Below are 25,219 nucleotides of genomic sequence, written 5' to 3'. Positions count from 1 at the left end.
CTGAACTAAAGGAAGATGCTCAACCACTGAGGCACCCAGATGCCTCTAAAAGTTTTAATTTTATTTATTTATTTATTTATTTATTTATTTATTTATTTATTTATTTATTTTTATTTTAAAAAATATTTATTTATTTATTATTTATGATAGACATAGAGAGAGAGAGAGAGGCAGAGACACAGGAGGAGGGAGAAGCAGGCTCCATGCAGGGAGCCCGACGCGGGACCCAATCCCGGGACTCCAGGATCGCACCCTGGGCCAAAGGCAGGCACTAAACCACTGAGCCACCCAGGGATCCCCAGTTTTTTTGTTTTTGTTTTTAAAGATTTATTTATTTGAGTGAGAAAGAGAGAGAGAGAGAGAGATCATGAGGGAGAGGGGCAGCTTGTCCCTTAAGAGGGAATCCTTAAGTCGACTCTCTGCTGACCGTGGAACCCAACTTGGGGGGGCGATCCCAGGATGCTGAGATCATGACCTGGGTCAAAATCAAGAGTCGGTTGCTTGATGAACTAAGCCACCCAGGTGCTCCCAAATTTCAGAAGTTTGATGCTCATTTATCTTCCTGAGCATTTTACACGGTATTTGGGCCACTGAAGATCCGCTCAGATGGTAGCTCTATACATGTAGGAAGGAGCACCTGGCCTTGTCCATACCCACAGATGTCCCTGTTATTCAGTCCTCACCTAACTACCTGCTAGAAATGCACAATCTAAACTTCTCACTCGTCAATCCTGGGATACTTCTGTGACTTCAACTAAGGGGTGGTGAAGACCGTCCACCTGCCCAAAGCCACTAGACTACCGCCATGTGGGCTTGTCTCTAGGGCTGACGTCTGTGCACAGGTCAACTTGCTCACTTCCCCTCTTACCTGCTGCCGCGAGAGAAGGATGTGGGCCAAGTGCTTGCCAACCTCCACTGACCGGTGGAGACACACACCCCAGGGGTTGTCGATGACGTTGGCGACAGTGAGGAGCGAGGCTGGCCAGGTCAGGGCAGCCACGATGCCTGGGGAGACAGGATATCAGCGAGGAAAGCAGTGAGGGGAGTGACGGGCTAGCCAATGGATGCCCAAGTGAATGCATGCAGAGTCTTGGACTTGGAACCTGTTAGCTGTCCAAGTGCTGCCAAACCGAAGAGCAATGAAGAAAATCGAAGCTCACGTATTTTTGATTCATGGTCTAGATTCCTTCTGTTCATGCACCTGTCATGATTGGGATTCCAAAGATGGCCTCGATTTGTCATTCCACTCTGTCCTCCCACCCTGTGCTATACTCTGCAATGCCTCAGCCCCTGCCCTGCTGTCCATGCTAGGCTCAGCCACGTGACTTGCTTTGGCCAACAAGATATTAGTAGACGTGAGACTTGAAATGATTTTGTGCATCGGGACTGGCCTCTCGTGCACTTTTATAGCTGGTGTGGGCTAGCCTGCTGATCCCAGTGTGGGGGGGAGGTGACAGACAAATGGAGCAGAGCCGAGTTGCCTGAGTTGCCCTAGTGGCCCCAGACACTCTGCTGGGCCTTAGGATCTCAGAGAGAGGTTAAGGCTGCATTCCTGTCCATGAAGTGTATAGTCTTTGTGGGGAGGTGACAGGTAAACAGCCAATCACATTGTCACACAGCGTATCAGGTAGCTATTGCTGTGTAACAAGCAACCCCAAAACCCAGTAGCTTAAAACAGCAGTCATTTCTCATAATAGCTGAGAAATTGTGAGGCTTCATTTGGCTGATCGTAGCTGGGCCTGCTCATGTGTCTATGGATCAGCCGACTGTCCACTCTGGCCTTGTCTGGGGCAACTAGGGTGTGTAAAGATACGGCACCAGTGTAGGTTGGGAGCAGTGGGCATGCTGCTGCTGGCAGTGGGGTTGGGGCGGGTGGGCTTACCGGACAACACTGTGTACTTCAGGGCCTCCTGGGCCACCATGTTGGCAAGACCACTGAGGATGGTCTCCAAGGCGTTGCCGAGCTCCATCAGGTACTTGGCTTCCCAGGCCAGGCAGTACTGCTCCCGGCTGCGGGCCAAGGCCGCCCATGGGGAGCTGAAGGTGCCTAAGGGAGAACACGGGTAGGTGGGGTCTCTCCTGTCTGTGACAGAGGGTGCCCCACCCCACCTTCCCTGGCAGGTGGGGACAGGGGACCATGTGCCCTTGTGGAGAGACAGAGGCCCACCCCTGCTGATGAGCAGCAGCAGTTAGCGGAACAGATGAAGCACCCGACGGAGCACAGTGCCACCTCGTGAGTCAGCAGGCTGGGGTTCGAGTCTCAGCTCTGCATTCGTTAGTAGCTGGGTGACCCTGGGCACACCACTATCCACCCTGAGCCTTACTGTGCTTATCTGTGCAGCGGGGAGATGAGTATCTATCTCTCTTTATAGTGGAGTCGTAGGAACGAAGTGTTCGAGCTTCTATGTGTGTGCAGTGCCACTCTCTCCCACCCTGCAGTCATTCTGGCATCAGCTGCTGAGGGTGCACAACAGGAACGTGCACTGCAACAAGCAGCTGGCTCTGGGCGTCAACGGGAAGTCATTCAACAAACTGGAAGTTTGGGGCAGAGGCACCTGAGCCCAGCTCCGCCACCATCTCACTGGGTTGCCCAGTGCTCCCAAGTTTCAATTTTCTCACTTAGGGACTGGAAATGGGTGGATGAGGACAGCAGCACCACAGTGACCAATGTCGGGCAGAAGTCGAACCTTGACTTTCTGCCTCCCCCTCTCCCCAGCTCCGCATCCCTTCCCTCTGCTCTGGGGATAATGTCACCTCTCCAGCACGACCCCGAGGCCCTGGGTGAGCTGGCCCCTGCCTCCCTCCCCAACCCACTGCTCCCCAATTTCTCACTTACACTCTGACCCCCAGAAACACCTGCTTCTTCTCACGGCCTCTGAAATAGGGTGGGTCAGGAGACGTGGGTTCGAATCCTGCCACCGCTTCACAGCTGAGGAAATGGAGCCACCTAGGCCTCAGGCTGGGCCCGGGCAGGGCTGTGCACACATCACACAGTCGCCCCACTCTGCGAGAAGGACAAAGGGGCACGGCAGGATGCCTAACCTGGCCCCCCATGCATTTTTGCCTGTGGCCCAAGCAACCTTTCCAAAACAGGAGTCTCCTCCCACCCCTGCCTAAACCATCACTCTCTCTGTTCACTTTTACTTCCCCTGAGCTTCCAGTTCAGTCGCGTCTTCCCCGGGGAAGCCCACGTGGCCCCTCTGGTGAGCAAATGCACCCCGTCCTTTTCCACTGAGAGTTCTTGTCGCAGGGTGCAATTACACGCATGGTTGTGCACCTGTGTTCAGTGCACATCTCCCACGGTCTGTTTGTCATGGATTAGGAGCCCGAAGCCTGGTGACATGGCACGTAGCAAACACTCACAAAAATATGACCATGAATGAATGTGTGGCATCAGCTTCCTTGAGGCTTCGGGTTCTGGGTGTCAGCTCCCTGCTGCACTCCAAGGCCTCACCCCTAGCTGAGGGTGCCATGCTGATGCCGGGGCCACCCTGGGGCTGTTCCCTGCTCTGCAGGGACCCTGTCACGGCCCTCGACAGCTCAGGATGGAGAGCAGGGGCTGGGGTGGGGGAGAGTACGGGTGAAGAGAAGCTGCTATAAGCAGCTTCGTCAGCCAGGCAGGCCGCCCTCGCGGGCTTTGGTCCCTACACCTGTAGGAGCGGAATGATAACATCTGACTCCTGATCCACGGGGATCACGTGAGATGCCCCACGCACAGCACTGTGTAAACTCTAAAGCACCGTCTGCGCTGTATCGCCCCGTGGCCCAGAGCAGGGGCTGTGGAGCCAGTGAGAATGGTGGTGAGCCCTGCCCTGGTCCCTGGCTAGCCTGGTGACCCTGAGCAGTCCTTACGAGCCTCAGTTTCCTTGTCTATAAAATGGGGGTGACGGTGACGCCCACCTCCCTGGCTTGCAGTGAGGGGCTCAGCGAGCAAGGCATGCGAGATGCTTGGGGTGGAGCCTGGTTGGCTGCAAAGCTGTTGTCATTATTGCATGTAATCCTGTTTAATAAAGGGGTGGGCTGCAGAGAGTCCAGCTATCGCCACCACACACAGAAGCAAGCGTGGGATGACCCACAGGCTTCTCTCCTGGCAGAGACAGGAAGAGATGCCTTATCTCCCTCGTGGGTGTCATCTAGCTTCCCACATTTCTTTTTAAAAAATTTTAAAGATTTTTTATTTATTCATTAATGAGACACACACACACACACACACACACACACAGAGAGAGAGAGAGAGAGAGAGAGAGGCAGAGACAGAAGCAGGCTCTGTGCAGGGAGCCCGATGTGGGACTTGACCCTGGGTCTCCAGGATCGCACCCTGGGCCGAAGGCAGGTGCCAAACCGCTGAGCCACCCAGGGATCCCCCACATTTCTTTTAAACACCCGCCCTCCCTTCTCCTGGAGAGCACTGCAATGGCTGCTGGAGGAGAATCCTGAACAGGATTCCCTCCCCCTACAATGAATTAGGTCTTTGACTTAGGGCAAACCGAGCAAAGGGGGTTAAAACAAAGATAAGGAATTTGCTTTTCACATTGGTCAGAATCGCAAATTCCTTAACTTAGATGCTTGCTCTTGTTCCCGCCTGCAGCGTGCTGTCAGGGAAAGGAGAGAAGGGAGACAGCTACGAACTTTGGGTCAGGAGATGTGGGTTCGAATCCTGCATCTGCCACTCACCTGACCTCACGTGCCCCCCCTAGGTTTCCTCTCCTGCCCACTCAGGACAAGAAAAGCCCCCGCCTCAGGGTGTGGATGTGAGGATCTCGCGAGGTAACGCCTATCAAGTTCCCACTGTGTGGGCAAAATGTGACTCGGGGTAGGTACGGACTAGGTGCTCCACTAACATTAGAGACGCGCTGCGTGCGGCTGGGGCTTGGCGATCACACACCAGTCAGACTCTGGCACCTGTTCGTGCCTCCACATGGAGCCTGGACATTTTCTCGCTTGCTTGCTTGTGTCATTTAGAAGAGCTGTGGCTTCCACCCTCAGATGCCAGAGATTTGGAAACTCAGAAGGCTGTTAGCTCGTGTCTGGCTGGGATGCTCCAAATTCCCTGACCCGCCCTGCGCTCTCTCTGTCTCTCTGTCTCTCTGTCTCTCTCTCTCGGTAATGAACTGTTTGCTAAGCCTCACACGAGGCACTTGCAACAGTGAGCCAGGCAGTGGGTGGACCACGGTATTAGCCCTTGAGGCCACCCTGGTTAGAATCTCCCCCAAAACACACGTTCAAATGAGAGCAGCAGAGGGAAAGAATGGTTGTGGGCTGTCAGTGAGAAACCAGGTGCCTGCCATGTGTTGTCTTGTTTAATTTAAACTTTGCCAGTATCTTGAAAGGCAGGAATAATTTGTTCTACTTTACAAAGAAAGCAGCTGAAGCATAGAGAGGTTAAGAAGTTTGCTTGAGGTCACACAGTCAAGACGCACTCTCACCTACTTAACGTCTTTTTAACTTTACATCCCATGCTTAAAGTCCTTTGTTCTCTCCTACTGGCTCTGAGGATAAATTCAAACTCCTTGCCATATCTCACATGCTCCAGCATGATCCGACCCTGTCATTACTCCTGCCTTCCAGCTCCCCGTTCCAGCCATCCTGTGCTGGATCTTTTGCACCACTGGGCCTTGGTACATGCTGCTCCTTTGCTCGGTTTATACTTTTTGCTCCATCTTTACCCAGTTAGCTCCCAGCTTTCAGCCTAAATGTCCCCTTTTCCAGGAACCTTTCCCTCACTCCCCAGTAACACTCTGTTAATTCCCCTACTGGGCCATCCATAAAACTTCCCTGTAATTACTACTCATCACTGAATTCCTAGGGTCTGGCTCAGTGTGTGGCATGTGGTATGTACAATACTCTATAAATACTGCTCAATGGATGAATTGATAGAAGAATGGATGGATGCATGGATGGATGAACAGGTGGATGGGTGGGTGGGTAGGCGAATGGGTAGATGGGTGGATGGGTGGGTAGGTGGATGTATCATGGATGGGTGAGTGTGTGGATGATGGATGGATGGGTGGGTGTGTGGACAGACTGGCGGGTAGATGAAGGGTGGATGAGTAGATGGGTATGGGATGAAGTCCTCTCACGTTCGTGAGCCTCAGTTTCTTCCTCTGCAAAACGGGGCTCCCCCCACCCCTCTAGAGACATACATAGGTAAGAGCCTACCAGAGCTTAGCCCACAGCAGCAGTCCCAGCTCAGGTAAGACTTCCCCCATCCCCCACCCTTCTCTGCTCTGCCCCTGGTCCTCACGGTATTTGCCGGACGCCAGCCACCCTGTGATGGCGATGGTGATGTGCAGCTGCCTGCCTTCTGTTAGAGGCAGAAATGTGAACTCTTCAATGGCCCCCACACGCTTCTTCATCTTGTATCCTAAAAACCCAGATACAAAAATGAGGGTGGAGATGGCTGAGGACCCCAGGAACGTTAGTCAGAGTGGCGCACTGCGCTCACACACTCACAGTGAGTGCCAACTGTGTGTCCTGCCCCTGGACAAATGTCCCATTTTTTAAGTCATTAAAGGTAGGTGCTGATTATAGCCAAGGGTAAGGGGCTTCCAAAGACCAGCCAGCTCTCTGCCACAGAGCTGGAGCTGGAACTCATTGCTCCATCCTGACTCTGTGGTTCTAGATCTTTTCTTCCCATGAACACCATGGATGTAGACTGACCATGTTTCTCAATGTGGGGAGGGATGGATCCCACCTGGGGAGTGACTGGGGGCTGGGGTGCTGCTGGCACATATGATTTAGAACCCCCACCCCGCCCCCATGATACTGGTTAACACAGGATGGCCATACGGCATCTGAACATGAAGAAGCCCACGTGTTTCCAAAGTGGCCAGCTTGGAAATTTCCTGGAATTTCCTGGATGGAGACAAGCAGTTCCAATCAGATCCTTCTCAGAAAGTCTACACAGGGCAGATGCCCACACCCTGCCCATTTCTGGCTCACGCCAGGCTACTGGGCCAGTTCTGTGGGAAACCTGCTGAGAGTTCCAGTGGTGCTGGGACTCAGCCTAAGAAGAGCCGCGTCCTCCTCTGTCCCCTGGAGAGCCATCTCAGGTGAGAATCTGGGCATGTACCATAAGAGCCTGGCCACCCTGGCTAAAAATCCCCCCTAGGCCACCACTCCCCTGGAACCTTACCTGTCAGGCCAGCTCCAGCTGCACCAAACAGTGAGGTCATGACAGCGATGCCGGCCACCGAGCCCAGAGCCGCTGCCCCAGCACTGCCAATGATTGTTGCGGCGCCAGCGGCCACGAGAGGGGCAGCTAGACCCCCGGTCACGCCTGCAAGGAAAACAGCCCATGGTAGGTAAAGATGGGAAGATGCGGCCTATCGGGTTCTTTCCCCGCTGGCTGCCCACTGCCTTCCACGGATGCTTCTATGAACTCGGATGAACTCACTTCCTGCTGACGGGGCACCTGGTGCGTGCCGGGGGCCACCTCCCAGCTGACCCCTTACAATCTCCTCTCTAGCTTTGTGAGCCTGGCTTCGTCCCTTGCTCTGCACTGCCCTGACCCATGTGCCACCGGCCCGACATGGGCTGGCCTTACCGATCACTGTCCCTCCTCCGACGGTTGCCAGGCCTATCAGGAGATAGCGCTTCCATTTCCTCCGGTTTTCTTTCTTCTTCCGGGATGCCTCAGCCGTTCTGGGGGGAAAGAGGTTGGTCTTTAGGGCTGGCTGTGCCTGGGACCCCTTGAGACCACCCCGCCTCAGTGAGCCCCCCAAACTAGGGTCAATGCTGGGTATGCTGCCATGCAGAGCGAGGTACCAAAGTCACCCTGGGCCCAGCGATGGTTTTAAGAAGCTGTGAAGTTTCTAAAACCCAGCTGGAAAATCCCAGTGTGCGGGATGTGCTACTTACCCCATGGATCCATCCTAACGGGGTTGCAATTTGAATAATAAAAGACAAAAAAATAATAATAGCAAAAGCAGCACAGAAAATATCTTTGAACAGATGGACCCAGAACAAGTACCAAATACGATCCCAGACTCCATCGCCCTGCCTTCCCGTTCCCTCCCTGTTCCCCACTGTCTGATCCCATCCCCCTCTGCAAATGTGGGCCATCGGGGAGACCTTGGCCTTGGAGCAAAAGCTAGAATCGGCCAGACCTGATGCTTAAAAGCTATAAAATTGAGCAGGAAGGAAGCGTTGGGGATAAACTGAGTCAGATGAAGCTGAGGATGGCCACTGTGTGTGCAGAGTGTCACCAAGCCCAGCAGCCCTTGTGTCAGGTGCATGGCCCTGAGGGCTGGGGGGCAATCAGGAGCAGGAGGAGGGATCAAGGGCCGGTTGGTGCAGTCTTCGTGAGTGCGAACTCTGAGCTGAAGTTGGAGTTTGGACAACAACTCCATGTACAGCGTGATAGCAGATGACGGTGATCAAGAGGGAAAATGGTTAATATTTACTGAGGGATTGCGTCTAGCCAGCGCCGTGCTTTGTGCTTCGCATGGTTTCTCTTACCCTGGAAGCGGTTTTGTTCTTGTGTTCGGATCACAGACCAGTTAAGGAACAACAGCAGCCCCCTCCTGAGGGGCTGCGGGCATCGAGGAAGAGAATGTCAGCCAAGCATTTAGCGTAACGGCACACTGCAAGGGACAGATGACCAAAACGGTGGCTGCAGCCACGCTCCTGCGCTTCCCCGAGCCTCAGCTTCCTCTTCTGTGAAATGGGATTAATAACAGCTGTCATGTCAGGCAGTGGGTTGTAATGCACTCTTTCTTCATCCACCCATTCAACAGCTGGTCACCAAGAGTGGGCTTCGGGCTGGCACTTCTGGATGTCTGTGCGCAGGACAACACAGCCCTTGACCAACACCCGTTTCCTTGCCATCTTGTTCCTCCCGAACTGCACATTATATTGAGAAGTAGCTCATCCTCGGGTCATCGAAGAGAAGTGGGATTTGAGCTGGGTGTGCAGGAGCTGCTATGCCTTATGGTTCTTTGCCAGTTCACCCCAACAAATTCTTTCCCCACGGCCCATCCGGGGTGCCGAGTATAGCCCCTCACAGCTACTTTGATAAAGGGAAGCAGACACTGCACATAAAGGTCCCCGTGCTGCACACCACAGGTGTGCCGGTTTTCCGTGGCTGAGATTCATGCCATTGGGCATGGGATGAGGCTCAACTGTGTATATCTAAGGGAGTTGGAGACACGATGGCGACAGAACGTGGGTCCTGACCTGCCAGGAGCTGACCCTGTGAACTTGGCCTCAACTCCTGTTGTGTGGTAGAGGAGCACTGCCCACCAGGTGTGCTTATCTCTCCCCTGTACTGGTCCTCCCTACACAAACAGTATGCATCCCCGCCCTGTGGAGCACAGGGTGGGGGCATCACCCACTTTCACTAATGAAATGCACCGTGTGCCACTTCTGGCACAATCTTTAAGAGTTAGTGCAGGCGGTGTGATGAGTCTCCTGCTCTGCCTCAACCTAGCAACATTCCAGACAGAGGTCATTCTGTCACCCTGCGTGGGACCCAGAACCAAGACAGTGAGTGTGGGTTAAAGTCACCGCCAGTCTGCCAGGGACATGTGTTACGAAGAAGAAATGCACCTTTGGGGGCACCTGGGTGGCTCAGTGGTTGAGCATCTATCTTTGGCTCGGGTCATGATCCGGGCGTCTTGCGATCGATCGAGTCCCGCATTGGGCTCCCAGCGGGGAGCCTGCTTCTCCCTCTGCCTGTGTCTCTGCCTCTCTCTCTCTCTCTGTCTCATGAATAAATGAATAGAATCTTTTTTTTTTTTAATTTTTTTTTTAAAATTTATTTATGATAGTCACAGAGAGAGAGAGAGAGAGGCAGAGACACAGGCGGAGGGAGAAGCAGGCTCCATGCACCAGGAGCCTGATGTGGGATTCGATCCCGGGTCTCCAGGATCGCGCCCTGGGCCAAAGGCAGGCGCCAAACCGCTGCGCCACCCAGGGATCCCTTTTTTTTTTTTTTAAAGAAATGCACCTTTGTTGCAAGCAAGCCATTGAGACTTGGAGGTCATTTGTTACTGCAGCAAAAGTCAGTCTATCCTGATGGTTGAGCTACTAACTGTGACTAAGCACCAATTACTTGACCCGTCTGACTTGCCTCACCCCACATATGGGGATAATTATAGCACTTCATCCCCGAGGGCACCGTGGGGGTCAATGAGATAATCCATATGCAGCGACTGGCATATTGTAATCAGGTATGTTTGCTGCTATTATCATTCCTTTCATTATTATGATAACATCTGCCTCCATGCAGGCTGGAGATATACTTTGGCCCTTGACTGCTAGCACCATTCCATGCAAACGGGAAGGCTGGCAATTAGCTGCTTTCAGCAGAGTTCAAGGTCTGAGGAAAAGACTCCAGCTGCTGAGGGCGTACGCACAACAGGATCGCGCACTGCGTCAAGCGCTGAGCAGCTGGCGCTGAATCAGCGGCATCTCATTTAACGGGCTGGGAAACTGTGGAAATTTGGGACAGAGGTAGCCTGACGAGCCCAGCTCCGCCACGATCTCGCTGGGTCCCCCAAGGCTCCTGAGCCACAATTTTCTCCCATAGGGACTGGAAATGGGGGGGATGAGGACAGCACCACCACAGCGATAGTATGACCTTGACCCTCTGCCTCCCTTTCTCCAGCCTCTGTGTCCCCTCCCTCTGCCTTGAGTGAGAATAGTGTCACCTCTCTGACATGACACTGAGGCCCTGGGTGACCTGGACCCTGCCTCCTTTCCAGCCTCATTGCTCCTTATTTCTTCATTGACACTCGGCCCTCCAGAAACACTACACTGCCACCAGGCACACTGCCTAAGCCTTCTCGGTCCCTGTGCTGCCGGGAGACCTTGGCTGTCAAGGACCTTCTCACCTTCCTCTGGCTGGCTAAACACTAGTCATCATTCAAGACTCACCTCCTCCAGGAAGCCTCCCTGAGCCCCAGGGTTGCCTAACTGCCTGGACTCTGGGGTCCCTAACCCTCTGTACTCAGCATGGAATTCTAGACCAATGGTTTTCAAAGGGTGGGGCCTTGTATATCAGCTGCATCACAAACCCCCAGGGTAGCTGTTAAATTCACAGCTTCCTGGGCCAGAAGCTCTGGGCATAAGGGTGAGGCAGCTGTACCCACAGCAAGCCCTCCAGGGACCCCCTGTATCTTGTTTGACACTTGCACAGACAGGGCCTTTCTTGCTCTCTACCCTCAGCAGCTTGCCCGGGCTTGGGACCTGGAGGGCGCTCAGAACCTGTTGCTGCGGTATCTATTCCTCCACTCACTGTCCACATCTATAAGACCAGCCGGGCATTTTGGCTAAATAAAATATTTAGCCAGACAACAGGCCAATCGCCATCAAGAAGAAAACTTCTGAGATACTACGACCAATCTGAAATGTTGTAAAATTTTGTAAATTTCTGCTTCTAGATTCTTCCTGCGGTGACATCTGCACAACCACGATACTAGATCATCTTCCCTTTGAGCTGAGTTTATGCAGGGGAGGGGGGAGACTCATATCCTAAAGGGAATAAAGTAACTAAACAGGAGCTACAGTCCTTGAAGCTCTTTTACTTAAATGGGTGAGTGCTAGTGTATCAAATCAATTTTGCAAAGATTAGATGGATGCTATACTCTAATCTCTAGTATTCTTATTTAAAGGTTTATAAAAATGTGCTGAATCAAAGAGACTACAATGTTCCCTCCAAAGTTATTTAGCTAAGGACCTCTCTCTCAATGTTTACGCAAACTGATTGCCTTACTTATTTAAGTACTCGAACATCCCTAATAACTGTTTTGTACGTAAAATGAAGCGATCTGCCAATCATCATTAACTAACACAGCATTTTACTTCTGCAATTAATTCCATTGTCTGGCTGAATTTCAACATCTAAAGCACCCCAGGAGATGCTGGCTCGGAGTTACTCTACAACGGGCCCTGTACTTGGCAGTGGGAAATTCAGAGCATGACAGTAAATCCAAAGGGAGCCCCGTTCCCATTACTGACTGCCCACAGGTCAGATGCCATGGCAAATCTCTGCCATCATCCAGGCCTGGCCACACTCATGGTCTGGGATGCCAGAAATGACCTTGAGTTGGTGTCCCCTGTCAGCCTTCCAAGGATACCCAAGGCTGGGTGTCAAGGACAGAAGCTGTCCTTGAGCTGTCACTCAAGGACAGAAGCTGGAGCCATGGATACATGGTGAAGAGCAAGACACCCACATCACCATCTGAGGGGTCCGTGAATAAATATCACCCACTGCCACCTCATCTCCAATGAGAGGGTGTTTCTTACCTTTCTCGCTCAACATCATCAACACCTTGTTATTATCATTATTATTTATTTTTTTAAAAATTATTATTATCATTATTTTTAATCACCTTCTCTAGTTGATAGAGGGAGAGCTTATTTCTGGGAGGTCTAGAGACACTTTCCTAGTAAAAGCACAGAAAGCTCCATTAAGAATTATCCTTACTGGGGCGCTTGGGTGGCTCAGTTGGTTAACCATCTGACTTGATTTTGGCTCAGGTCTTGATCTTGGGGTCATGAGTTCAAGCCCCCCATTGGGCTCCACATGGTGCATGGAGCCTACTTAAAAAAAAATAATTATCTTTACTACTTTCTTCAGAATTAAGGAAGGAACCTGGGCATGTCAACCATGCCGTAAGGGATGTACTGGGTGCTATTCAGATAGATATGGTGGTTGAATCTGATGGTGCCACTGGCCAGCGCTGTGACCTCAACCGAGGTACATCATTCCTCTGACCTTGAGTTTCTTCCTCTGCAAAAACACCAGGGGATTGTCTGCGCATCTGATGAGATGGCATCTTGTTCTGCATCTACGGAGAGCTCACTGAAAGCTACACGTTGACCATGTCATTCTGATGTGATCCATGTGAACTGCTGGCAGGGCAGTCGCCAACGCTTGCAGGCACCTACTATGTGCTCGGCACTGGTCCAAGCTTCTGATACGTATCCATTCATCGAATCCTCTCAACAGCCCTGTGACGGGGATATTACCATCACCCCCCTGTTGGATGTGAAGTCACCAAACAGGCGGGGGAAGCTCAGATGGCCTCAGGGTTCAGATGGGGACCCAAGAACAGAAATGTCGTACATCACACTCTGAACCCGAGCTGCAAAGGATCGCCTCGGGGTGTCGAGTGATAAGCTCACCTTGCAGACATACAAACCACAGAGCTAAAAGGAACCTGCACAGAATTTGATCCTCTGCTTGTATAGGTGAAAAAACCCAGTGCTGTTGCCCAGAGAGGGAAAGTAGTGCGTCCAGGACACTGGGAACTTGGCCTCCCCTGGATCTCAGACTCTTCCAGAAACCCTAGGAAGAACCTGAGAGGTTTCCAAAGACCCTAAAGAAGAGTTTAAAAATCACACGTGTGGAGTATCTTTCAGAGGCAAGAGCCCAAATGTAGCAATGTCAACAATGATGACTTTACTACAACAAATAATGATATTTTTCAACTAGTTACCTCATGCAAGGCCTGCTCAAAGCACTTCACATGTATGACCTCATTTGAGTTCTCCCAAGGACCCTATAAGGAGGTGCTATAATTGTCCTATTTTGCAGATGAGGAAATGGAAGCCCAAGCCCAGTGTTCCCCCAACACCACACCCTGACAAGCGGCAGAGCTGGGCTGTCCTAGAACCTGTTTCACATCATCCCTGATCTGGCATTACACAGTATGGTCAGAACAAATCCTCTTGACATGTTTTTTCTGATAATAAGATTTCCAAGCTAATAGCTAAGATTTTCTTCCATTTCCAGGCATACAGATACGTGCGTGTGTGTCTGTGCACAGTAATATATCCAGAGAGTCTGGGCCTTGTTTCTGATTATGGCAATTGGCCTGGATCCCGGTGTTTCCTCACTGACAGAGTTCTGGGAATCCAAACAAGCCTGTTTTCAGGTTATTTCAACAGATCAAGTTTCTTCCTTAGTCAAGGAAACACCTCCTTCCTTTGCCCTACAAACCCTGGTGGGAGGGCAGCTCTAGCTCTGAAGCTGGCTTCAAAGCCACATTCCCAGCTGGGTGGAACTTGCACAAACTGGCTTGCTCACTGAGAGCCATCATGGCCAGACAGAAAGGACGCTGGGAGACGTGCCTGGTGCAAGGAGCCTGCAATTAGGCTATGACTGGGATTGACTTATTGTTCTAGTATCAGATCCTGTGTAAGGTATTTATTCATTCCACCAAGAGCTGAGCTCTGGCTAAGTTGCCAGGATAATTTCCCCCTATACACACCTGACCATACGTAGCAAGGCTGCTCTGCAGCTGGTAGCTCAGAGGTCCGTGGGGGAAGGGAAGGACTCAAATCTATGGCACACCTGCTGCGTGCCAGCCCCGGGCCGAGCCCTCTACATGACCACATTCGTTTTTCACAGTAACCCTGGAAAGACTCTATCCTTATTCCCATTTTTCAGAAAAGAATATTGTGGTTTAGACAAGAGGGGGCTGGGTGCCTCAGTTGGTTAAGTGTCTGCCTTCAGCTCAGGTCATGATCCCAGGCCAGGGTCCTGGGATCGAGCCCTGTATTGGGCTCCCTACTCCATGGGAAACCTGCTTCTCTCTCTGTCTCTGCCTCTCCCCTACCCTGTCTCTCATGAATAAATAAATAAAATCTTTAGAGAATGGGGGACCCCTGCCCAAGGTCGACAAGTAGATGGGTGTCAGAGGTAGGATTTTAATCCAGGCCACTCCAACCCATGGGCGAGGTGTCACAAGAGCCTGAGGTGGAGCATGGTGTCAAAGGCATGGACTGTTAAAGTCACAGACTTTAACACTTTGTATAACTGAAGACTGGGGCCCAGAGGGGAAATGACTTGCTAAGGCCACACAGCAAGTCTGGGCTGCACTGGGACTCCTGGTCCAGTGCTCCTCCCATCTCAGTGCACCACCATCTCTTAATGGGGTGATGGAGGAGGGAGTGATGAGGGGAGCATCAGTTATCTGAACAGTACACTCAGGGGGAAGTCCTTGCTTCCTGGCAAGCAGGAGTGAGGGTCACAGGGCTCCCTTACTCAGATTCTTCCTCTTTGGTTTCCTTCAGGCTCTCAAGGAACGTTTCTTCAAGGAGATCCAGCTCTCCCAAGGGCACTTGGAAGAAGGAGTTTATGTGGCAAATGAGGACTCGGGCCCGTGCATCGTAGCACCCTCGAAAGAGAGAAACAAGGGCAGAGAATCAGTTTAAGCTTTTAAGCCCAGAGCCCCTAACAACAGTATGATGGATAAAGTCCCAGCCCTGGAAACACCCTACATGCATGACCCCGTGGGCAGCGGTCCACTAAACCCCAGGACGGCATCCCGGATGGGCTACCACACAACGCTGAAAGCCATTGATCAGAAGCAAGGTGGTATTTTTCACCAAATTAGCAAAGATCAATGGTTTCGATCCCAAAGCTGTGAAGGAGGTGATGGAAACAGGTGGGTGGCTCGAGGACATCGCTGGTGGGAGGGTGCATTGATTTGAACTGCCTGGAAGGCAATTTGACAATATGGATCAGAATGTGAGGACAGTGTGTACCCCACAAATTATAGAGACACAAAGTAGAGCAGCAACCAAGGGCTGGGGGTGGGGGGAGGAGGAATTAGCATCTAGGAGGACAGAGTTTCAGTTTTGCAGGATGAAATGAGCTCTGGAGGGACACCTGGGAGGCTCAGTCATTTGAGTGTCCTGTCTGACTCGGTTACAGCTCAGGTCATGATCTCAGGGTTGTGAGATCGAGCCCCGCATCCGGGCTCCCTGCTCAGTTGGGAGTCTGCTTGAGGATTTCTCTCCTTCTCCCTCTGCCCCTCCCCCTGCTTGTGCTTTCTCTCTCTCTCTCTCTCTCTCTCAAATAAATAAATAAATCTTAAAAAAAAAAGAGGGATCCCTGGGGGGCGCAGCGGTTTAGCGCCTGCCTTTGGCCCAGGGCGCAATCCTGGAGACCCGGGATCAAATCCCACGTTGGGCTCCCGGTGCATGGAGCCTGCTTCTCCCTCTGCCTGTGTCTCTGCCTCTCTCTCTCTCTCTCTCTCTCTCTCTCTGTGACTATCATAAATAAAAAAAAAAAAATTAAAAATGGTAGGCATACCATATTAAAAAAAAAAAAAGAGCTCTGGAGATGATGGTGGTGCTAGCAGCACAACATGGTGACTGTGCTTACCACTACTGAACTGTACACTTAAAAATGCATAAAATGTCACATTTTAGGTTATGAGTATTTTATATATATATAAAAAAAGGAGGCCGGAAAGATGTGCATCCCGTTGGTCCAGGAATTCCATCTCTGAGATGCTAATCTTAAGAAAACAATCCTAAATGTGGAAAATAGTGAGTAAAGGCCTTACTGCTGCATTTCTAATGTGGAAGTGATAGGCATCTGGAGATTTCTAACATCAGGGGATTTGTTAAGCAAACCACAGCACATCCACCCCATGGAGAATAAGCCCTAAAAAAAAAAAAAGATTCCTAAGGAAAGTTTGTAAATCTGAAAAAGATGCTTATGTAATGAAACATTTTTTTTAAAGGGCTAGATTGACTTGATAATAAGCCATAGGGCCCCAACTAAGGAAAAAAAGCCCACTGAACAGGAAAAAGGGAGAGAAGTATGTCAAACAGGATTTTTTTTTTTTTTTTTTTGCCTTTTCAACATTATCCATAACGAACTTGGGCTGATGTTATAACTGGAAGAATTAATTGATCAAAACTTAACCAAAGGTGGTCTGTTCAAGCTCTATTTATATGGCACAGAAGCTTGTATGAATGCGTCGTGATCAGGTGAGTGAGGCATGAGGGACCTCAGAACATGATCCCACTCAGCCACCCAAGCTGGAGATGGGGAATCTGTCCACCCTCCTCTTTCATCCCACACATCAAAAGTCCCCGAGACCATTAGTTTATCTCAAAATGTCTCCATTGGGCACCTGGGTGGCTCAGCAGTTGAGCATCTGCCTTCAGCTCAGAATGTGATCCTGGGGTCCTGGGATCGAGTCCCATGTCAGGCTCTCCCCACAGTGAGCCTGCTTCTCCCTCTGCCTGTGTCTCTGCCTGTCTGTGTCTCTTATGAATAAATAAATAAAATCTTAAAAACAACAACAAAGTCTCCATTGGGTAAAAAAAAAAAAAAAATCTCCACTGCATCCCTGTCCTTTCTTCCCACCTCCCCACTGGGAGGGCCACCCTCTCTGACTGGGACCAGTCTGATGGGTCCCTGTTCTCTGCAGACCTGCCTGCATGGTGGGCTTAGTGGGGCAGTGAGGCCTCTTGGGGTGTAGTGCAACAGTGCCTCAAGCCCCCAAACTGCCACCACAGTCGTCTCCAGTCACCTGTTGATGCTGGGACTCCCTTCTGCCTCACTCAACTGGCTCCAAACTCAGATGGGGACAAGTGGGGTGTGATTCGGATCCCAGAGATTCTAGTTCTGCAGTGTGGGTTGGGCCCTGGGAGTCTGTCTCTACAAGTGCACAGCCAGGTTGGAGGACCACTGCTCTGGGGGCCAGAAGTAAGAGGAACAGAGCTGCTGACCCCCTGACTCTGCTCTCGGGCTTCCCTCCCTCAGGCTCCCCCTTGCCCTCCTTGGTTCCCCCCCAGCCCAGAAGCATCTCCAGGCCTGGAGATGGGACTCCAGTCAGGGCTCCCGACATTCTGCTTTCTTCTTTCTTTGGTGATAATATAGAGATCTGTCATGATTAGAACCAAATCCAAACCCTACCATGACCTTCAAGGCCCCTGGTCAAAGTCCCTGACCTTGCCTTCTAGAATGTTCCTGCTTTAGGGCTGTAGCACTTGCTCTTTCTACCACCTAAAAGGCTCATTCATCAGATCTTCATGTGAGGCTTCTCCTCCTTCAGGTCTCTGTTCAAGGCCTCCTGCCCGGGACGCCTTCCTGAGCACCTGCCCATAGCTCGTTATCACTTTTTCCCTGCCTTTTGTTCCTCACAGAGCTCCACTCTCTGATATATTTGTTTACTTTTGCTTGTTTGTCTCTCCTCCCAAAATATAAACTTTATAAGGGCAATCTTATAAAGGTAGTCACTGCCTTATCTTTAGTTCTCCGAGCAGTGTTTGCCACAAAGAATAAATGTTCAATGAATAACTTGACAGACCCGAGGTGGGATCCTGTTTTTGTGCCTACCCCTGGGCAAACAGCTCATCCTTGCTCGGGTGGAAAACAGAAATGGTGAGAGTCACCTCACAAAGGCATGAGGAGAGGACTCCTGGTCCACGAGAGGCTCCTAATGAATGTTATGGGATCAGACTCCTCCGCGGGGTGCCCGTGATGTGGGCAGTTATATTATACTAAAGTAGTAGTGGCTAGCCTTCACCACGCACAGCCCTCCAAAGGCCTGAGGTTTGAGGTTTCAAGCTTCTGCAGAGTAAGCCAGTTCCTTCCTAGCACCAGGGCACCCAGAACGAGCCGCAATCTGGTGGCATTTGGCCTGCTGTCCTTGACCACAACTGTCTACGTGTCGGGGAACAGACATGTCGTGTCTTGGGGTTACTAGGTCAGTTAAAGCTTCACAAAGGAGCTCCCCGCTTTCGTAGACTATTGCACCCAGGTGATAGTGGAGCAGTGGAAAGCAAGCCAGCGTTGGCCACGGTGATTAATTGGTGGCAATTATAATTAGCTGCAAATTCATACTCCACTGGTTAAGGCAGCAGTGATTCAGCTTCTGGAAGATAGGTTGCCAGGTGTATAGGTGGGATCACCTCCCAAAGTATACTCAGGCACAGGGTTCTGGAATGTCAGCCTTGTGTAAGGGTCACTGGCGGCCAGGCATCCAGTCCCTGCTGGACTAGGATGCAGCTGAGGCCCTCTGAAGGCAGAGGGTAGGTGGTGAGGGATGGGCATGAGCCCCAGGCGACCCTGACACTGGGCTTTTCTGGTCCTGGCTCTACTGCCAACCTGCCAGGTGGCCAGCTCACTCCTCCAGGGCCTGACTATCCTGCTGTGGAGCTCAGGTCAACAGCTCTGGGCACTGTTCCTGGTTTTTCTTGTTGCCCTATCCTGACATCCAATCCATCCACTAGTGAATGCTGTCAGCTGCACCTCTATTTTTTATTTTTTTAAAAGATTTTATTTATTCATGAGAGACAGAGCGAGAGAGGCAGAGACATAGATAGAGGGAGAAGCAGGCTCCACGCAGGAAGCCCGATGCGGCACTTGATCCTGGGACTGAGGGATCACGCCCTGAGCCAAAGGCAGATGCTCAACCACTAAACCACCCAGGTGTCCCTGCTGCACCTTTAAAATATGTCCTGAGTCCGACCCCGGCTCTCCACTACCACTGCCTGCCGTGGCCACTGTGTCCACCTTCCTTCTTCAACTACCAGCTGCCACACTGGTTCTGGTTCTCATCTTTCACCCTTACCAGCACTCTGGCCACACCGTCCCCAACCCTGTTCCTACCACTGTTGCATCTGTGGATAGCTCTATTGTCTGGCTCTCCCCACAAGACTGTCAGTCCCATGAGGGCAGCAACTTTGCCTCTGTTCCTTATTGTCTCCCAGGGCCCAGGATGATGGCCAGCAATTAGTGAGAGGTATTGGCTCACTGGAGCTCCCCGATGTGCCCACCCTCTTCCGCTTCCCACCTCCAGCCAAGACTTATTCTCTCTTTCCAGTACTCTCTGAGCCCTGCAGCCCCAGGGAACGAGGCAGACAGTGGGTTTGCTGGGTAAGGCCTCGCTCCTCCTCTGGGTAGGGTCATCTCTTACAGCAATGAGTTACTCTCAAATGTCAGTCTTGACAACGCCTTGAATACTCTCTTGGATCTGCTCATCACTCCGTTTCTTCCTCAAATGTCACCTTCTCTGAGAAGTCCTTCCTGACTCCACATCACTGCTTTCTATTCCTTTATCAGGAGGTATTTCCTTATCACCATTTAAAACCTATTTTTAGGGACACCTGGGTGGCTCAGCAGTTGAGCATCTGCCTTCGGCCCAGGGCATGATCCTGGAGTCCTGGGATCGAGTCCCACCTCGGGCTCCTTGTATGGAGCCTGCTTCTTCCTCTGCCTGTGTCTCTGCCTCTCTCTCTTTCTGTGTCATAAATAAATAAATAAATAAATAAATAAATAAATAAATAAAATCTAAAAAAAAAAAAAAACAAACAAACCCCACAAAACCTGATTTTTAGATTGGCCCACTTGTTTGACTCCCTCTCTAGAATTTAAGCTCCAAATTCACTATACATCCCTAGCAGCCAGGCCTGTGCCTAAAACAAAGCAGATATGTAATAATCTTGGTAAGAATAAAGAATGGAATATTTGTAGGAATGAACGAATGAACTGATCTGTGTTGGGAGAGGTCCAAAAGAGGGGAGGATAATTATGCTGTATAAGATTTGTATCCCCTTCCAGCAGAAACACCCCATGATTAACACCCATGTTAACAGTGGAAGCTGCATTTATGCACCGCTCCCTCCAAAACAGATCTACCAGGGTGCTACCCTCCACATGAATTGAGTCCCTAAATGTCACAGCCACCCCAGCAGGCAGCTGCTGTAGTATCTCTGTTTAATTAAACAAGACACAGAGACAGCTGGGTCACTTGCCCTGGGCCACCCAGCTGGTCTGGCTGTAGAGGCTGTGCCCTTGGCACCGCCCAGGACACGGGAACCGGGGCTGAGGCAGCAAAACTCTATCTTTACACACCTCCCAAGCCCATATATTGCTTTTGGCTTTCACTCCTCCCTCCTGGCCTCCCCTTGAATCTGGGGTGGGCCTTCATCTTCCCCAGCCCACCCAGTAGTGGGCAGTAGGCAGGCAAGGTCGCCTCGGCTGCTCCTGAGGACTGCTCAGGTCCCAGCCCAGCGCCTGGGATGGCACTTCTGGAAACCCACCCGAAGGACCAAAGCCAGAGAAGCTGGTCTCCTGAGGTCCCTTCCAGCTCAGAGATCTAAGGGTCAGCTTCGGGGCGCCTGTCCTCACCCCCTCCAACCTCAGGGGAGGTATCTTCAAAAGTCCAAGGTCACTAGGACTTGAAACAGCCCCAAAGCAGCCTCTGCAAGATCTTTCACCAACCTCAGGAGACCAGAGTCTGCAAGCCACTGAGCACCTGAGCCCAGATGATGTGACGTGGGGTGGAGACCCACAATGGCAGGTCACAGGGGAGCTCATCAAAATTCAGATTCCTTGGCCCCGTACTGGGGTCTGGCATGGGGCTTGGGAATCTGTACTTTTAACAGTTGGCCACCTGAATCTGAAGCAGGTGGTCCCCACACTAAGAAACATAGCAGTGGGCAAACGGGTTGGCGCTTCCTGGTCTGATAAGGTCCGGGTGCCCTCAGGCCCAGAGGCAGGGGCACGATGGAGATGGCCCCCGTGCTGCCCCTGCAGGAAGGAACCCCGCCATGCTACTAAGTGCCGGGCATCACCCAAGGAGCTGGCATGTGTCATTGCTCACCCTTCGAATGGTCTTAGGAGCTTGGTATGACGATGCTCGGTTTTTCACAAGAGGGAAGAACAGGTGCAGAGGAACTTTGTAAAACAGTCACTCAGCTGAGAGAGTGGTGGAGCTCAGATAACAAGCCAGGATTATCTGATGCCAACGTTTCCATCCATTCCACTGTGGCTGTCCTTTAAAGGCAAATCTACTCTCGAGTGATTTGGGGGTCCCCAGACAATCCCATGGTCTGCAGCCAATCCTCTTTCTGGCTTCAGGGGTTATGTGGTGTACACACACCTCCAGGTATAGCCTAGGCCATGGTCCGCAAGCACATATAAAGGCGAGGACAGGTTCTTTGGAAAATCTAGGTCGTGGTGATGATGGGGTGTGTGTGGGGGGAACCCAAGGATCTCAGCTGTACCACCAGGGGGCAGGAGTGTGCCAGCCCTGCACAACTGCTGAGCAGCCCGGGGGCGGGGGGCGGGGGGCGCACCCCCAGACACACAACCACATACTGTGCAAGCCCTTGCTGCATAACTGGTCCCTCTGGCCTAGGAAGAGCAAGGGGCGTGTCCGAAGTCACCCAGTATGCCCAGGACAGAGTGGGGGCCAGAACCCACACTTCTGGGCTCTTTCCTCCACCAGCATCTCAATAGAGAACCTACTGCACCCTGACCTTCACTGTCCAGCGCTGTCCTACGCATCGAAGGACGCACTGCCCTAAACACTAGTTGCCATCAGGTGACAGTGTGTGTAATTTCATCATGCCAAAACACCAGTATCTCAAACGTTTCTGATTCATCGGGGAGGTAGGGTTTGCAATTCTGATAAAGCCCAGGTCACAAAGTAGAGTCAAGCTTGCTTTAAGACTGGTGTCGCCTGTGGCAGGCACTTCCTTTGGCTTCAGGGTGCAGAGGGCAAACCCTGTAATTCAGGTGAAGTTGCCCGGGCATCCATGCAGAGCTCCCAGTGACATTCGCTTTGCCCTAAATGGGGTTTTGAAACACTCTGAAAGGTAACCCTGGACTATTTAACCTCCTGAGCCTGACTTCCTCCCCGATCAGTGGGGATAATGTTAGCTTCCTTCACAGTTGACCTGAGGATTATATACTATGCAGCAATCCACAATCTACATGCAGGACTTAGAACAACTAGGATAACTTACAAAGATCCAACTACAAATAAACCGGCCCCATGAGACCTGGACAAATGCTGGGTTCTAGCGTGGTGGTTCTCAGCCAGGGACAGTTTGGTCTCCAGATGACATCTGGCAATTATGGAGACATTTCTGGTTGTCACAGCTCAGGAAGTGCTACTGGCAGCTAGTAGGTGGAGGTCGGGATACCGCTAAACATCCTACAGCGCACAGATGGCTTCACAACGAAGAACGACCCAGTCCCAAACACCACAGTGCTGAGCTTGACGACTCTGATTTAGAGTTATCAGCTTAACTGTCAGCATGAAAAATAATTATTTTTTCACTTGTGTGGGAAAAGAGCTCGGTGGGTTGTGACTGGGTGAAGAGACCGCGGCTACCACACACCGAAGTCCACCCGGCTGCCAGGATGGCACCGTCTGGTGACTAAGATCCCAACAGTGTCGGTAAAGGTCAACCTTCCAGGAAGTTCTGAGAAACCCAGCCTTTCTTATTGATTTCTTGGGCTGATTCCATGACTAATCACCCCACCTCATACTCAGAATCCCAGCGGCACGGAAAGTTTCTATCTTCCTGGTCTCTGTAGAAGATGGTTTAACCCTCAAGTTCAGACAAACCACCCTGCTAGTACCTAAGCTCATTCTCTAAAGAAAGGTCGTCCTTCCTTCCTTCCATCCACCCTTCTGTCTATCCATCCATCCTTCCATCTATCCATCCGATAATCAATCACTAAATGCCCACCAAGTGTCTAGCAGCGCAGATGTTGGGATGGCATGGTGAACAAGCCAGACCAGGGCCCTGCCCTCATGGAGCTTATGGGGAACCACCTGAACAAATGGCCAACTTTGACACCAACCTTCTCCTTAGAAGATCCTCAAGCATGCTCTTAGAACCAAAGACAATTTTTGGTTTTTAAGGAGCATCTGTCTGTTGCCCCTTATTTGTATTTGATGCTGCAGTTCACAGAAGTTAAATGACTTGCTCAAAGTCACACAACGAGAGTCTCAGAGACAGGAGGAGTATTCAGGTTTCCTGACTTTGCCATTTTACCTCTAACCACCATCACGCGTGAGCACACTCACAGCCGGCTCTGCTTGGAGCGCTCTGCATGGGATATCTCATGTAATCTCCACTACCGCCCTCTAAGGTAAAGACGACTGGTATTCCCATTTAATGCCTGAGAAACTGAGGCACAGAGCCATTCAGTAACTTGCTGAAGTGGAGCTTGAATTTTAACACCCAGGCACCCACTCATGCAAGTATGCATGAGGATACACGTGACCCGCTGTGTAGGCTGGAGGAGGTCCCAGCGCCCTTCTCATAGGGTCCCTGAACCACCACTCTGCATGAAGGGGTCACCCAAGACAAACACCAGGGTGCCCCAGCCGCACCCTAACACCCTGGTCAGTGGCATCGGGCAACCAGAATTCCAGAGCTGAGATGCTGCTCCCGGCTCCTTTCCTGAATTTCCTCCATCTGGTCGGTTGGCGAATCTGCGATCTCTTCGGTCAGAACCACTCCTGGGTCAGCCCCTCACCCCCAGGGTCTCTGCTGTCCTGCTGCTGTGTTTTCTCACATCTGGCTGATGGAGATGCCTCCTAAAGTCTTCCCAGGTGAGATGCATCCTGCTCCCTTCCCCAGCTCGGCTGCCCACGGCCGCCAAGGTGGCCCAAAGCCCTGCCCCGGGGACCTTCCCCTGTGTGCACTTTCCTGCCTATGCTCCTGCACACGCTCTTCCTGTTCTTTTTCCTCCTCCCGCCCCTCTGCTCCCCCACGAGCCGAGGTTCCAAGGCAGGCTTGGTGCAGTTGCACCTTATGTAATTTTTCATAAAGGTGTAACTTTTTCCCAAGCAACGGTTTGGAGGCTGTTGGGGTTTCGCTTGCCATTCTGTGCTCCTCCTCCCTGCTCACCATCAGAAGAAACACTGGAGGTCTTTGTGCTAAAACCTCTTGCCAGCTCAGGGAATGGAAGAAGCCACATGCACAATCACAGGGGAGCCCGGCAGAGAGGAGGTGGGGAGAAACTGAGGCAGAGCCACAGGCCCAAGGAGGTGCTCGTGGGCAGCCCTGTAGTGGTTTGATGCAGAACACTCTGGGGTGCTGCAATGGGTTGCATGCACCCAAAAAGACACATCCACGTCCTAGAAGCTGTGCAGGTGACCTTATTTGGAAAAAGGGTTTTTGCAGATAGAAATAAATGCAAGAGGTCCTTACAGGAGGCCCAGAGAGGAGAGGACAGGGAGGAGCAGGCCTCGGGAGGACGAAGGCAGATACTGGAGAGACGCAGCCCCAGGCTGGGGAATGCTCGGAGCTAGCAGAAGCCACAAGAGGCAAGAAGGGTTCTCCCTACAGCCTTCAGAGGGAGTGAGACCCTGCTGACACCTGCTTTCAGGGCCTCCTGAGCTGTGAGGGAATACATTTCTGCAGCTTCAAGCTTCCCAGCATCTGGCAATTTTTTTACAACAGCCCTAGGCAAGAATGTAGGTAGAATCCTGCATTGCCACGGACTGCGCAGCCTTGGGAAACCGCTTAGCCTCTCTGAGCTGACTTCTTCATCCACAGAGTGGGGCAGTAACATCTATCTCATTAATTCATTCATTAGAGATCTACCGAGTATGTACTATGCTCCAGGTGCTGTGTTAGGGACCAGGAATATGGCCGGGGGGGGGGGGGGGCGGTGCGAAGAAAACCAGATAGGGCTCTGTCTGCCTTGAGCTAT

The 25,219-nt window shown here is 51.5% G+C and overlaps 1 protein-coding gene across 4 annotated transcripts in view; it reads right to left on the bottom strand.

Annotated features, from left to right (window-relative positions):
* Positions 1-25,219, bottom strand: part of TMCO4 (transmembrane and coiled-coil domains 4) — a 92,052-nt gene that overhangs the window by 44,173 nt on the left and 22,660 nt on the right. For all 4 annotated transcript variants that reach the window (XM_041767018.1, XM_041767016.1, XM_041767017.1 and 1 more), the window contains 6 exons: positions 14,996-15,128; positions 7,547-7,644; positions 7,136-7,279; positions 6,245-6,364; positions 1,883-2,047; positions 869-1,005 (listed from right to left, as the gene is read on the bottom strand). In XM_041767018.1, the coding sequence (XP_041622952.1) occupies positions 869-1,005; positions 1,883-2,047; positions 6,245-6,364; positions 7,136-7,279; positions 7,547-7,644; positions 14,996-15,128 (797 nt within the window). The remainder of the gene's footprint in view (positions 1-868; positions 1,006-1,882; positions 2,048-6,244; positions 6,365-7,135; positions 7,280-7,546; positions 7,645-14,995; positions 15,129-25,219) is intronic.

Source organism: Vulpes lagopus, chromosome 8, assembly GCF_018345385.1.
Source record: "Vulpes lagopus strain Blue_001 chromosome 8, ASM1834538v1, whole genome shotgun sequence".
In the NCBI taxonomy this organism is placed as follows: domain Eukaryota; kingdom Metazoa; phylum Chordata; class Mammalia; order Carnivora; family Canidae; genus Vulpes; species Vulpes lagopus.
Note: the sequence above shows the minus strand (reverse complement) of the source record. Positions and strands in the feature narration are given on the sequence as shown.